Here is a 15,699-nt window from a genome sequence, read left to right on the forward strand (position 1 = left end):
TATTTTACAGTCGCGCATAAGCCTGTCATTTCCCCGACCGCCCCCATCGACGAGCACGTGATGCACGAGGAGACGGTGCAACCGGATCGTGATGTTCGCCTCGAATAATGGCGTCGCAGGCATTGTCTCAACGAGGAAACCTTTTCGTGGTCCGGATTTGAAACGCTCAATCTAAGCTGGCTGGGTTGTAAAGAGATGTCGATTTGCGATGCCGATACGACGATATTGTCTTCGACGGTTCCTCTCCAGTTAACAACGGCCGTATTTAGTTTCTTACAAACAATGCCGCGGGGGCTTTGTTCCGCGCCCCAACCGACAATCGTCTCGAGCCGCCCCCAGACTCACACGTGAATTTTTAACGCCACCTGCGACACAGGTACTTTCCAAAAATCAAATCGCACAACTGAAATTCTTCGTTTCGTGCATGTTGTTCGGTTTGGCGCAGGTTAATCCGGCAGTAATTTTTATATGATTGGGGTGGCTAGCCTGCAACAATCGCGGTCGTTTGGCCGTGTTTTATGGGTCGTCAACGTAAAAATTAGAGATCGCGCGTCGTAATTATGCAGTCGAAACGTTAATTAAAACCGAAAAACAAAAATGAAAAATCACCGGCTCGCACGTAACGGTGTCGGCGGCGCAACCTGCGAAAAAAGCCATCGAGTCGGTGGTAATACAAGGCAACACATGTTGATAATAGGTGTATAAACACGTAAAAAGATTGATATCTAGTTTAATAATGTGGCGAGCACGTAATCATAAATACAAGAGAAGCACAAAGCCGGGGCCGACAATTCTGTATAATGTCACACGTATATACACAGATTACGGCGAGAGGGAAGAGAACCAGGGTCGGATTGCGTTTTCGCCGATTCGATGATAAATATTAACGTCCCGTCCCCGGCCACCCCTAAATTAATCTACTGCCGTCCCTAAACCATCATCAATGACAAACTGGATAGATTATACAAACATACGATGCACATTAATTATTGCTTTTTTAAGGTACCGGTAGGAGGCGCAGGCTGACGCGTTAAATTCAAGAAAAGGACAAATTTATCCACAAAATAAAACATCCGACCATTACCATTATTATCTTATTTGTCCCCCTCCATTTCTTGCTGTATTTTTTTCCAAACCAAGCTTTCCGGTTAGAATCGCCCTTTTTTATTTTTTCCAATCGATTTTTGCTTGTGACCGTGACACTAGATCCTTTTCAAGGTCACGAGGGGAAACTTGTCAGTCCAGCAACCGAGGGATGGCGTTATATTTTAATTAATGAAAATATTTTTTCAGTCGAAATGACGATATGTATCTGTTAGTCCTTGAACCACATGAAACGTAAAAATTGTTTTCAAAAGATTTAAGAGATTTAATTGTTGTGAATCGAGTGAAAACAACTCTACCTCTTCTTATAACTACGAATAAAAAAATAGGCAATTTTATTTTGCACAAATGGTGGAGGCGCCGGGAAATCTTTCCGGAGAAAATTATATTTCCGTTACTGCTTAAGCTAAATCGAACCCAAAAAGTTTTTTTGAAGGATTTAACAGTGACAAATAGAATGCAACAAATTTCATAGCTGTAACTTTACTTCTGGTTTAAAAAAAAAACACAGAGATTTATGTTTTGCAAAAATGGTGGAGGCGCCGGAATATTCTTCCCTAAATATGATATCTCTGTTAGCACTAGAGCTAGTTGAAATCCAAAAAGTGTGATTAATAGATTTCATTATGGCGAATCTCATGTAACATAGAAATGAATCTAGCACCACTACTATTAAAAAAATTAAAAAATCCTGGTCTTGATTCTTTGCAGAAATGAGACACTTTTTTGCTGATGAATGAATTATAAATGTCTATATTCTCTTATTTAGACAATTTTTCTTAGCTTAATTTATAATGATTTTATTCTCTGATGTGTTCACATCTCGCTTATTTAAAAATAAAATAAAAACCCGTTGTACACCGAGTAATTTCTACATCCTAAGTTAACAGAACTTCACTAGTATAAAACAGCTAAAAAATTTTTTTTCTATTTTGCGTTGATAACAAAGCTATTATAGCACTCAAAATAGTGCATTAGTAGCTGATTTGAGTGCTGTAATAGACCAGTACAATTTACATTTTCAAGGTTGGTAACTGTCAAACATCAAATGTCAAATGCCAAATCACGCTAAACAAACGATATAACGATAACTTCTAATTGAACTTTCAAATGTTCCAGTGCAGCATTTGTGTTACCAACTGAGATTTTTTATTTAAAAAGGGTATAAAAAAGCGCAAAATAGAAAAAACAGTGTATGATACCACATTTATACGGCATTTTATAGCACTTATTCCTTCATGACACTCCTCGCAAGCTCGTCGTGCCCTAAACTCGTGCGTGCTACAAAATGCTCCTTAGAGTCGAATACTATTATGTTTTATGTCAAACATTTTAGTAAAAAGAATCCACGATTTTTTTAACAGGCATTTAACAAATCTTCTGTCACATAAAAAAATTAAATAGTTATTTACGGTAAGACTGAGGAAGTCAAAGCTTTCGTTCACGCGAATTGCATGTTTGTGCACGAACCGGAGTTGACGATGCAATTCGAGTGAACTAAAATGGCTTTACTCTCGAGTGCTGTATTTGATCTTGTTTGATACCTCCTTAGGAAGTGAGTCTGTATTCAAAATTGTATATAAAAATAATCATATTTTTGGACGGATTTGTTGTTGGAAACAAATAAAATACAAAATAAACAAAGTTCTGTACGTCAATCAAGTGGTTGTGTGCATGTTTTGAATAATGAAGACTTATATCTTTCTGATGTTGTCCTGGAAGAGGCAACCAAATGTTGCTTAAAAAATCAAAATTACGTTATCAGAAAGAATTGGAAAAAATTTAAGAATAAATGAAAACCAGTGAGCGAAAAACGATGAGCGAAAGTGAAGTGAACGAAAGAGAAACCTTCACCACTGATGACTATGAATACAAACTCACTTTCTAGGGAGGTATCGTACAAATATCTTTTCTTATGACAGGAGAAATAGTTCTGCTGACTTTTCTTTGGAGTAAAATCGACCTAAATGAAAATCTGTAAAATGATTATCGATTAACGCGACTTTAACCTACCAACGATAGACTGGTCCTCAACAGACTACTTAAATATTAAAAACTATGCTGATAATTCAGCTGCCTATCATTTTGTTGAAACCCTTATTAACTCAAGTTTATGTCAAATAGTTTCCGAACCTACGCGCTTTAGGCAAAATCAAAACCCATCAACGTTAGATTTAATCCTCGTAAATGATCCCGCATTAGTAAGTCAAGTCGATTATCTTTCACCTATCGGTAAATCTGACCATATAACCCTGCTGTCAACAATCCAACTATTAGTAACTGAAATTCCCAAAAAAGTAACTAAACTAGTAAAACGTGTTAATTACAATAAATTAAAAAACGATTTGGAATCAGTGCAATGGACCAGCGACTTCTTCTCAAGCGATGATCCAAACGAAATGTGGAATAAGTTTATTATATTCTTAAATACAGAGATTAAGAACAACACCCATACGAAATATATTACGTTTAACTCATCAAAGCCATGGATTAACGATGATCTCCTACAATTAATCAAGCATAAAAGACGGTTATGGAACAAGTTTAAAAAATCACACGCGCAACAGGACTACGACATACACCGACACTTTTCCAATACCGTTTCGGCGAATCTACATAAGGCAAGGCAAGCATACGAAGAAAATCTTTCTACCGATCCCAAAAAAGTTTACAAATACATCAGACGGTCATTGAATACTAAGGTTTCAGTGCCGCAGTTACGCAACGATGATGAATCGCTATGTTTTGATGATAACAAAACAGCGAATATTTTTGCAAAATACTTTGCCGGGGTGTTTACAACTGACCCTCATGGGTATCGGGTGAATAGTCAGCCTGAAGTTATGCTTCCGCAAATATCGAGTGTCATAGAGAATGTACAATTTACTGAGGAAAAAATTAAAAACTGCATCTGTAGTTTAAAATCAACATCATCACCTGGACCAGACGGTATAACAACATTACTATTAAAAAACTGTGTCGATTATCTGTGCCAGCCGCTACGACTTATTATGCAGACATCTTTTGAAAACCACATACTTCCGTCTGCCTGGAAAATTGCTTCAGTAACGCCCATTTTTAAAAAAGGAGACAAATTCTGTGCAGAAAATTATAGACCCATCAGTTTAACCTCAGTAGTTTGCAAAGTAATGGAAACAATTATCAGTGAAGATCTATCCAAATATGTAGTGGAACGGAACATTCTTCCTAGTCAGCAACATGGTTTCATAAGAGGTCGTTCGGTCCTTACAAACTTACTTTCATGTGTTAATTCTTGGACCAAATCTATAGACGAAGGTGTTCCTGTTGATGTGGTGTATTTAGACTTCGCCAAAGCTTTTGATCGTGTCTCACATAAAAAACTTTTGTATAAACTAGATCAAATTGGTGTCAAGGGAAATATCAACTTATGGATAGCTGATTTTCTGAAGGATAGAAAATTCTTTGTGCGTGTTGGGAACGAGTTCTCTCAATCTCTTCCTGTAACTAGTGGTGTTCCGCAGGGCTCGGTGCTTGGACCACTTCTTTTTAACATTTACGTTTACGACCTGCCAAGTGTGGTTTGTTCACCGAATGCTTCTTTTGCGGACGATCTTAAGCTCTTTAATAATCCAATAACCTATCGACACGTTTTGCAGCAGGACCTTGAAAAAATATACAAGTACAGTGTAGACTGGTCTCTTCCTCTAAATTTGAACAAATGCGTAGTTTTACACCTAGGGAAAAATAACCCTCACATGTCATATATTATAGGTAATATTGATCTTTCGCACGTTGAATCACATGTCGACCTTGGTATAACGATCACACAAAATCTGACCTGGCCAGCACATATTTCAAGAGTGTGCAAAAAGTGTAATACCACTTTATTTCTTCTAAGAAAGACATTTAAGGGCATTAGCTTCGAAACCTCGATTACCTTGTACAAAACACTTGTCCGACCCATTTTGGAGTATTGCGGTCCCGTTTGGTCATGTGACCTGATAAGAGACCGAAATATGCTAGAGTCAGTTCAAAGGAGTGCTACACGTCTTTCCTATGGTGCTGTGAGACCCTCATACGAAGAGAGACTTGAACAGTCTGGACTGAGCACGTTTGAGGATAGACGACTCAGGGGCGACCTAATTGTCACGTTTCGTGCAATTAGAGGATTCTTCAATTTTGATTTGTCTCCGATTTTTACTTTAAATCGAGATGAAAGGTTGAGAGGACATAATTGGAGGTTGAAAAAAGACTTTAAAACGAAAATTCGCGAAAACTTCTTACCTAACAGAGTCTTTGAGCACTGGAATGGACTATCAACTGAAATAGTAAATTCGACAACAGTAAACTTTTTTAAAAATAAACTAGATGTACTCCCCAGATAAGTAGACCTACGCCACTGAAAGTTTGCCGATCGAACACTTTATAAAACAATTTTCCTAGCTGTCACACTGTCTCCCGTTACTAGGCATAATAGGTTTTATAAACCTCTGCCTTTATTTTCTTTCAATAATAATAATAATAATAATAATAATTATTTGTCGTAAAAATAATGGAAAAAAGCAAATATGGTACACGAAAAATAGGTAAAAGATCTGACGAAGAGAACTCAAAAAATTGATGTCTAAAATAGTCACAGACAGAAAATAACACGAAACCGTTTTAATTCGATAAAATGCTTTAAAATGTATGAAGAATATAACAGCGACGTACAAAATGGAGGAGTAAAAAATTCAATCCAATACTTATATTCAAATATAACCCGAAAATAGAAACACGGCACTAATCAGACAATGCAGGAATGCTCAGAGGGAGAACGTGATAATAAAAGAAGGGAAAATCTTTTGAGGTTGAAGTGAAAAGAGCAACAAGAAAAGATTATTCTACGGTGAAGCGTGCACCTTCTTTTTAAATAAAACAGTTGCAGGACCAACCAGGAATTAACAATCTCTCCGACGTTCAACATAAAACGGGATCTGCTTTATTTGCATAAGCAAAAAAGCGATGAAAAAACCGCGTAAAATAATTTCCACATGCATTTTAAATTGTACTCATAGAACTGGAATTATTAATTAATTTCGGTGATGACCGTAATTAAAACAATGGGTTTTAGTTGCGTCAGTACGAACCTTTTGAAATATTTCTCCGTAAGTATATTTTTTTGTGTACTAGAATAATGAAACCGCGGAACCCGTCTAGGGACGCCCCCCGGATCTCGAGTTCGATCGGCGCGAGCCCCATCCTGCCGTCAAAAATGTTCATTTTGATCATTTGACAATTCGTCTCGTTAGACGGATTAGAAGAATCTCGCGATCGGAATCGAGTCGAGGGTGCGTTTTGATTCTGCGACCTTTTCATTAGCGAGAGTACAAAAGCACGGCTGTGAGTGACGTGCCGTGTCATTCTAAACTACCATCCTTGATTACGATCACGACTTTCGTGCGCCTCAATACAAATACATCATCGCCGCCGGATATAATACACCCCTCTCGACGAAATAATAAAAACAACAACGACGACGGCAAAAATCGTAATTTTATCGCCGAGATTTGCGAAAACCGGGGCGAATTTCCATGCGAACACGTATAAAGCGATGTAATGAAGTTAAAAACACATTACACCTAAATTTCTGTCCACTATACAAGCCGGCATCCGGGCACGAGATTAGTTTTGTGTGCAATGCCTCATGGGAATAGTCGGGCTAATCAGACACATATGTCCGCGCGTTCACATCATATTTCAGACTGTTTGGCCCATTTCGCCGGAAAAAATTACCTTCTCGTGGTTCTAATCAAATAACGCCGGTTCGGATGCAAAAACAAAACGTTGAATAATCGAGAAGCGCATATTATTGGCGGTTAATGGTTGGGAAAAAGAAACTCCTCAACAGGAATTTAACGCGGCATCCTGCTGCGACATCGCGATTTGTACAAATGGTGGAGGCGCCGGGAAGTCTTTCAGTAGAAAATTATGATATCTTCGTTACTGCTCAAACTAAATCTAACCTAAAAATTTGCTTGAGAGACTTAATAGTGACAAATAGAATGCAACAAATTTCATCACTCTGACTTTACCACTGGTTAAATAAAATATCACATTTATGTTTTGTAAAAATGGTGAAGGCGCCGGAATATTCCCCCTAAATATGATGATGTCCCTTTTACTACTAGAGCTAGTGTTTAAATACAAAAATTGTGTTTAATAGATTTCATTATAGCAAATCGAATATAACCTAAAAATGAATATAGGACCACTACCATAAAAAATTTTAAAAATCTGTATTCTTTTACGTAAAAAATTTTTTTCGCTTAATTTGTAGTGTACCTGATCGATGAAGTGTTGAAACAGATTCTTATCCTGTTATAAAAAACGCTCAAAATGTTTTGGTTGAGGGGAATTCATGCTTTGTTTCAATTTATTCCACACCAAAAACTTTCAATAGGATTCAGAACTGGCAGGTATAAAACTTCTTTGTAAAAAGTGCCTCGAGGAAGCGATAGTACTAGGAAATGATCCATTTGAGGGATGAGTCTAGTTTTCAATTTTGCACCGAGTAATTTTTTCTCGTCTGTGATATGTTTCCTCGGCAGGAATTAAACGCGGCATCCTGCTGCGACATCGGCGATTTAACCGTCGCCATAATAACTGTCAGGATTTCTGCGTAATCCTGTCCTAGGATGTTTGAGGTTGTGTAAATTGTGACGGGTTGGTGGTAGGTATGAAGGGTGCGGTAGGTGTCGCTCTAGACGTTCCCCTAATGCAAGCTTTAATGAAGACAGGTGGAGCGAGCTTCGTGTGGAATTGGCAGCTGGAATATACAGCTTGTATCGATGCAAATCAGGACGGGATCCTCCGAGAGCACTATCTCTAAATTCATATAAAGTCCTAATAACGATCGCGACGGAAGCGGCGACGGGGCACGTCTCCCTAGCCGAAAAATAACACACATGCCGGTATTTCGTGCCGGTAATTCGCGCTAACTATGGGAAAATGCGCCTGTTTCGGCACGATAATTGCCCCCCACCTCGCCGAAGATTTGACCGGTTAATTTGCATTCGCACGTGATTTACTCGTTGACGGGTTTTGGGGTGCAGCGAGTCGGGACGCGGATTTTCGAAACAGAAAAGGCTCTATTTCGGGATGGAAATCGATTCGTCACGATTAGGCTTGTTCGAACGCTTATCGTGCCCGAACGGAATGTAGTTTTCATAAGTTTTTCCTAATTTCCACATTATAGCTTGATATTTTTCTTCAGGCACACTATATTTTCTCTTTAAATTCAGATATGTAGATATCGCAAATTAAATAATATCACCCATGTCTGCCATTTTTCACCACCCATACGTTCTATGAAAATGGAAATCAACTGTCTAGATTCGTCACATAATAGAAGTTGAATTAAAAAAAAATTGTTGTATCTTGACTCATTTTCAGAGTAAATAGTTATTTACGAACCAAGTGCGGGAAGACGATGTTCCCGCATGAGCGCATTTTTTAAAGCACGAGCGACGAAGGAGCGAGTGCCTTTAATTAATGCGCGAATGAATGGAAGATGTCTTCACGCAAGGGTTCGTACAATATTTTTTGTACGAAAATTAAATTAAAATTTTTTGTTTTAATACATTAAACATAAACGAACATAAAACCAAGTAGACAGTGATCTTTGGTTATTTGAAACAATTGCTTCACTTGATATTTCAATTTTTGCAATAATTTGTGAATTTTGTAGGAACAATTTTCAACGATTATAAATTTTTCCGTAATTTTTTTAATGGAGGGAAGTTGTATTTTATGAACTAGATTTTATTATTAGCAAGACAGATTTTTTTTGAATGCCTCAAAGGGACAGTGTTTTTTGCAATTTTTACATTCGAGTAGACCGGGAAGCACTCGTTTCGGAGCGAGCGGTGGATGTTGGAAGCGTTGCTTTCAAGGCCATGAGTACAAAAAGGTCTTTTTGTGCTTTGCCCAGTTGGCAACCTCAACTTCATCTCGGACTTAGCACAAAAAGATTCACTTCTACTCTTAATGATATAATCTACTATTTTCTTTAAAAATTCACAATAAACTATTGGTTAAACTATTTATTTTCAAACATGTCGTAACTACTTGTCAAACTTTATAATCGCTTCCGTTCTAACCACATTTGCCGTTACAGATGAGAAACGTTGCTGGATAAATTTTCTTTTAGTGTATTAGCTAATAGCTTTACATCATACTAAACGACTATAAATGATTGAAGTCAATTTAGTGAGTTGGCATCCCTGAACAACTGGCAAGCCTCGTCACTAACACGTCATCTCTTGATTAATTTAGCGTTATTGTGAATAATCGACGATATAAATTAACTCTTAAAAAATAATGGAGGAAACCAACGAAATTAAATTAAAACTGGATCAAAATCGATTCCAATAAATGTGCCAATGGTAAAAAGCAGCTTTAAAAATTAAGCGTGTCAATGACAACTTTATTTAATTGGACTTTTGGTTTGACATGTTTGAATTTGAAAATTGAGAATGCCAACATAAAATTGAAATCTGTTGTCAACCTAACAAAAAAAAAGTCACAAAGGTTTGTTGTCACTTGGCATTAAGTCTTATTATACACGCCCTAAAATCGTAACTCGATTGTTTCTTTCAAGGACTGCACAAATCTGCAGATGGCAAACGTATTCGTAAATAGTTCTGGGGTGCCTCTAGTGCTGTCAAAAATGTGTCATTGTTTCGTCGTCTGAAGGCCGCGCCGCCTTGCCCGCGAACGAATTCTAATGAAGTTATAAATATTTACGACAAATTTAGTGGTTCGTATTTACACGGGTTGGCGTGCCGTTTAGCCATAAATATCGTCATTACGCGTATTAAATAATGTCGGGATTACGCTATTTCGGCGGTGGTGCAGCGCCGGGGAACCACCCCCACGCGAACCAAACAAATTAAAAACCGCGTAATTCCACACGAAACTCGGCGGAGATCGACGGCGAAGAATTTTTAATCAAATTTTCGATCGGATTTTTTTTTTGCCTCTCGACGTTCCGTCAAAGAGTTATGTAAGTACGAAACGTCGTTACGCGTCTTGCAAAGTGTCGGTTCGTGTCGCGATAAGCCCTGTAAATATCGCCGTAATGTATTCGGCGGATGAATGAGCGGTGTCCAGTTTTCTGGAGAGAGCTCCGCCAGCGCACGGTATTATCATTCAGGCAGCTCCTGAATATTTCAGCACGTCGGAGATTTTTGTTCGTGATAATACATATTTTATGAGCGTTGCATCTCTTTACACTCTCGGCGCGCCGCAATATTACCGGGTCGACGACGGAACGAGGGCCTTGCCGATTAGTTACTCCGGATGTTTTTCAATCTACTGATATAAGAGGGTTACGGCTAAAGCGATTGTGGCCCCCTCTCCGCCGAGATTATCCGTGTTAAATAAACCCCCGAAGTGTAGCGTCGAGCTTTCGACACGGTGAATGTCGACATTGAGTGCGAATCGAAAGTCGAATTTTGTCGACGATTGGAATATTGTTTTGCGAGACCGGGGGCCGGAAAGTAAAGTGGGACGATCGTTCTCGTTGTTTCAATTAACCAATGGCGAGGATGCTTTTTATTCGTTTTAATTGTAAAGTAGATAAGCTGGCAACTGATGCTGCTTGCGAACTGATGAAAATTTAAGATGTTTTCGACTCCGGTTTGTCTTCTCGTTCTCTGTTCCTATTGATGTACCAAAGAAAATACAAGCACCAGCAATAATGAGCCTAACGAAATTTGTGATGCAACCAACAATACATCCAACCCATAGTTTTTTAGTTTATGTTTTTATTGATTATTCCCATATAATGATTTTGATTAAATTTGACAAATCTAATGCCGGGTATGTTGACTATATTTTATAAAATTAAAATACTGTTTTTTCTATTTTGCGTTTAGAATAAGTCCATTCTAGCACCCAAATGACGTCATTTGAGTGCTTTAATAGGTCGTTGGCGTGTTAGAATAGACTAGTAACATTTACTGTATTGATGTTGGTAGCGTGAAGTGTCAATTGACAGACGTCAAAAAATAAATCTCGCAGAGAACAAGGCAAATTAATAAATAACAATGAACAAAACGTTTAATTTTCATTCTGGGATTTGGACTTCTCCGTCAGTAAATTTTCTAACGTCTGCGTCTTTTGTGCAATTTGCCTAATTTGCGGCGGCGTTAGTGATAAACTTTCTTCAGCATTCATTTTCAAACATCAAATGCGAAAATAAAAAAAATCGGACGTTTTAATTAAATTAATTTTTTTCAGAGCCGGGTAAAATTATGCCGCATAAAAAATGTCCCCAACCACCGCAAAATTCCCTACATTTAAAATTTTTATTTATAAAATGTTATAAAGCGGAAAAATAGAAAAAATAGTATAAAAAATTCGTTGCAGAAGGTCCTTCAAGCGCTTATTTGTTCCTCAACTCGCTGCTGCGCGGCTCGTTTCGGAATTTCAAATTCGTGCTTGAATAGATGCCTTCTGCAACTTATATTTTAATATACTATTTTTGAATCCACATAATTGGTCCAAATGTAATGTTGGCTGCGTCACAAATTTCGTTAGGCTCATTATTACTCGTAAATCACCCTGTATATTTTACTACTTCTACGCTTAAATCGTATCTTCCATTTTCTTTGATATGTAAAGTAACTAGTGTGGAATATTCCATTTTTTTAACGCACGCCATCTTTACAAAATCTTTTGAACCATGTGTGTTCTTCGATGATGCACCTTCATATGCTCCCCCGCATGATCCTTCCTTCCGTGCAACGTTTCCTTTCACTTATTTTCCTTCTATTTCGGCCAATATTAGAGTTTTCTTTCCATCTTTTCTTATTCAAATCTTGTTGCCATTCTTTGCAGTTTTTGTTATTTCGACACTTTTTCACATTTGCTCATTAGTTAGACTTTACCAATTTAAACATTTTTCAAAATAACATAATTACATAAACATTTTTGTTTTATAATACAAAAATTTCCGATAATATTGCGGAATCTGGAAAAGTGCCCCGAATGCTTGCAGCGTTTCCACGTTGAATGGCAAGGGAAATCCTCTCGAAAAGGAATTTCTTTGATTTTGAATCGCCTGATTCCGCGATAAGTCGGTTTCCGATGACATTAATGAAATCGATGGCTTCTTTGCACCAAGGGCCTAAGGTTTCAAATGCTAAACCTTTAAACACGTAGTTTGACGAAATGATTGAACTATATTTGCTATGTTTGCGTTTGCAAGGCATTTCAGCGGCAGAACCTGAGACTTCAGATGATTTCAATACGTAACTGTCTGCAAGTGTATCTACAACAGTGACGTCCCAAACCAAAGGTTGACCTTTAATCCACGGTACTAAAGTCATCCCATCTGGGCGTTTTCCGTCATCCCGAGACAGTCCGTTTGGTTCTAAAGTTGAATTCACATGAATAGAAGTTAAAGACCGGTTGATAATGGAATTAATTTCAGTGTGTCTTGAAAATCTACCACTGCTTTTGAAACAACTTAGACCGTGGGTGCCAATTTCGTCAACTTTCGCATTGCATTTGCAAATATGAGGTGTACAAAGATTACAACCCAATCTTAAACCAATACAAACTTGGAAGGAAGTGTTATCTAAAAGAGTACCAATATTAGGGGAAGGTATTGCATGTAACCAAGATCCTGATTCTCAAAAAGTTATCTGAAGAGTCCGAACGATTTTTGAAAAACTCATTGAATGCTGCATAGGAGACCTTCTCCCCTTGATGTGAAAGAACGGAAAAAACAATTTTGTTCAAGGAAAAAAGGCATTGAAGACAAATCTTATCAAACAAGCCTCGAAGAAAAATACACTTTATCAAAGATTTTTTTCGTCTTGTCAGTGCAAGATGAGTCAAAATTTTTTCGAAGAGTTCAGAAGAAACAACGAGGTTCAAGGAGGAAATATTGTTCTAGCTGGTTTTAATGATCTTTACATCGCTGTCGCTTTTTTGTTTATCTTTTCCAATTCTTCACAAACATTTTTTAACTCCCCGGTTTTTCTTCTTTTCTGATATTGTATTGACTCCTTCTCTGTGATTTGTCATTTTGTTATAATTTACTTTATGCTGTCGGATCTTGCTTTTCCATTTTAAAAAATTATTCTTACTATGACTGTTGCTTCAAAGTCATCAGCAATAATAAAATGAAACTAACAAGAATTGTCCATCATTCGTCATTTTCTCTATAACGTCCTCTATGAGATATTGCTCCTTCATTTTTATCTTTTGTTATTGCTGTGCCAATAACCTTAAGGGTGGTAGAATAGAAAAGACGCAACACTGCAATTCTTTGTCTGCCAATGGATTATATTTTTTAATACTTCTGCAGCTTATCAAAATTTCGTTTTTTATATTAAAAAAAAATTTACACTCTTCAAAATCGAATTCAGAAATACAGAAATTTAAGACCGATGAAGAACTGTGATCTACCATTTTATTTCAGTTTGAAGGAAAAGATTTTGATCATTTTGCAAAATATCAAGCACGGTTAAATCGGAAATTTTACCTATTTCTATACTAAAGACAACGTAACATTTTATCTGCCCCGTCCATTTCATTTTCTTAGTTACCAATCAAATAGGTTGTTAAGACGATCTGATTTACACAGTAAAAATTTCTGACATTCGAATTGTCTTAATGACATTTTATTTTTTAGAACCTAAAACAATAATTGTGGACTTGACAGCAAAATTCTAACCTTAACTTTTTTACGTGGCAAATGTGATGAAATGTTATACAGATTGAATCTGGCTTTGATTCTGATTGGTCAATTTTAGTGGGCGGAGCAGATAGAATAAAAAGGATGGTAAAACAAATGATAGTTAAATAAGTTCAATCAATGAAAATTAAACAAATCCAAGAAAGAGCTTACCAGAACGAAGACTGACTATAGAAATTAAACCGACAAAGTAACAAGTGGAAAACTAAGTGACAAAGTAAAGGAAATTAAAGAGAAAAATTATTTAAAAAATAAATATAAGAATAAACTGTCCGATATAAGAATGATGAAAAAAATTGTTACACGGAGAGCAAGGAAAGAAAAAACTGAAGGAAGGAAAAATCAGGCAAAATGTGATAATCAGCAAAAAAGGCAACAAAGGTTTAAAAAAATACTCCTGTTATAGTATTGCCGTTATAACTTTCTAATTTTCACCTGGATTTTAACCCTCTATGTTGCAAGGACCGTCCAAAATAACCTGTATCTGTGCCGTAACTTCACCACCTGTCAAACCATAGATATCAAACGTCATTTATTCAGCAAAGAACCATTGTTGTGAATTATGAAAAAATAACACCACTGCTGGGTATTGCGACGGTAATTTAAATTCCTCATAAAAAATTGGTCTCGTTTAGTTTACAGTTTATCATCGTGAAAGACAGACAGAAGTGAGACGGATTGACAAGAAATACATTTGTAGTTTAATGCTCGTGTTGCGTGCCAAGATTTATGTTTTACTTCTATGGTTATCATTTAAAATAAGACATTTCTCGTGAGACAAGTACAAGTATTTCAGGTGGATTTCCGTGTCGATCGGTGTCGCCAGTTGACTTTTGACCATCGGGGGTGGTCGGCGGCGGTATCGAAAATCTTCATCTCGTCCAATTAAATACATGCACGTGATTTAATTATGCAAGCACTCTATCGCTTAATTAGGATGTTTGAATGTACAGTAATAGAATATTCGGGGAATGATCTGAAAGCATCCCTTTTAAGTGTTTTGAATATTTAATAGTGTTCACGAAAGTGGTTCGGCGACGTTCATCGACGATCTCATCACCAATACATCAACCTTCTTCATTACATAATATAACCCGCGTTTCTTCGGCGCAATTAACTATTCCTTCAGAGACAAAGAATCGTTGCAAAGAAGGCTTTCTGGAGTCTTCCCCGGTAAGCCGATACCGCTCCCTAATCCTACGTGGGAGAGTGCAACGGCAGGATAAGATTGTAGTCCTGCCGCCCCCCGGTCCTTCACACGTCCATCCGTCCATCCCCGGTGCTAATTGCGACGATCGTCGCGTCGTATCGAGTGACCGCGAGGGGGCGGAAGTCGGTAATAACACCGCCATAAATCAGGTTAATTACAAGTCAGCAATGAATAATTACCGACGGTGTGCTCTTTTTTTCCAGCAATGGTAAAACGTCTTTTTACTGGTTAATTTGGCGCCTGCGTCGCCCCCGTGCACGAGCCGACGCTCACGTGAAACGCGATCAGTCCGACGCGGACGTTGTGGGGAGCGTCGCCGGCGTCGTCTTCGAAGGCGCGATGTCGCGAAGCGTACTTTAACACAGTTGCCGGATAAACCTGAGCGATGCCGGTCGAGGAGGAGCTGCACCTCAACGGTGTCGGCAGGACACAGATATACCAACAGCCCTCCACCGGGGAGAAGCACGTCCTCTTCTATCCCACCAGCCCGGCGCCGTCGGTCAACTCGGAGGAGCGCCGCAGCTGGTCTCAGGCCTCGTCTTCGGTTGCCAACACGCAAGTAAGTTTGAAAATTTTCGATTCGTGAGGTGCGGGGTGGACGCGGCGCAACAGTTGGAGTGCAAGGTGCAAGGGATGCACCATTCTGTTTTCG

The 15,699-nt window shown here is 38.0% G+C and overlaps 1 protein-coding gene across 4 annotated transcripts in view; it reads left to right on the forward strand.

The window, feature by feature from the left end:
- The window catches only part of Scgdelta (sarcoglycan delta), a 178,227-nt gene that overhangs the window by 59,076 nt on the left and 103,452 nt on the right, over nt 1-15,699 (forward strand). For 3 of the 4 annotated variants that reach the window (XM_069049979.1, XM_069049981.1, XM_069049980.1), the window contains one exon: nt 15,251-15,606. The exons of the other annotated variant lie outside the window; for it this stretch is intronic. In XM_069049979.1, coding sequence (XP_068906080.1) covers nt 15,433-15,606 — 174 coding nt within the window. In that variant the 5' untranslated portion in view covers nt 15,251-15,432. The remainder of the gene's footprint in view (nt 1-15,250; nt 15,607-15,699) is intronic. 4 annotated transcript variants of the gene reach the window in all.

This window comes from Tenebrio molitor, chromosome 6 (assembly GCF_963966145.1).
Source record: "Tenebrio molitor chromosome 6, icTenMoli1.1, whole genome shotgun sequence".
Taxonomy (NCBI): Eukaryota; Metazoa; Arthropoda; class Insecta; order Coleoptera; family Tenebrionidae; genus Tenebrio; species Tenebrio molitor.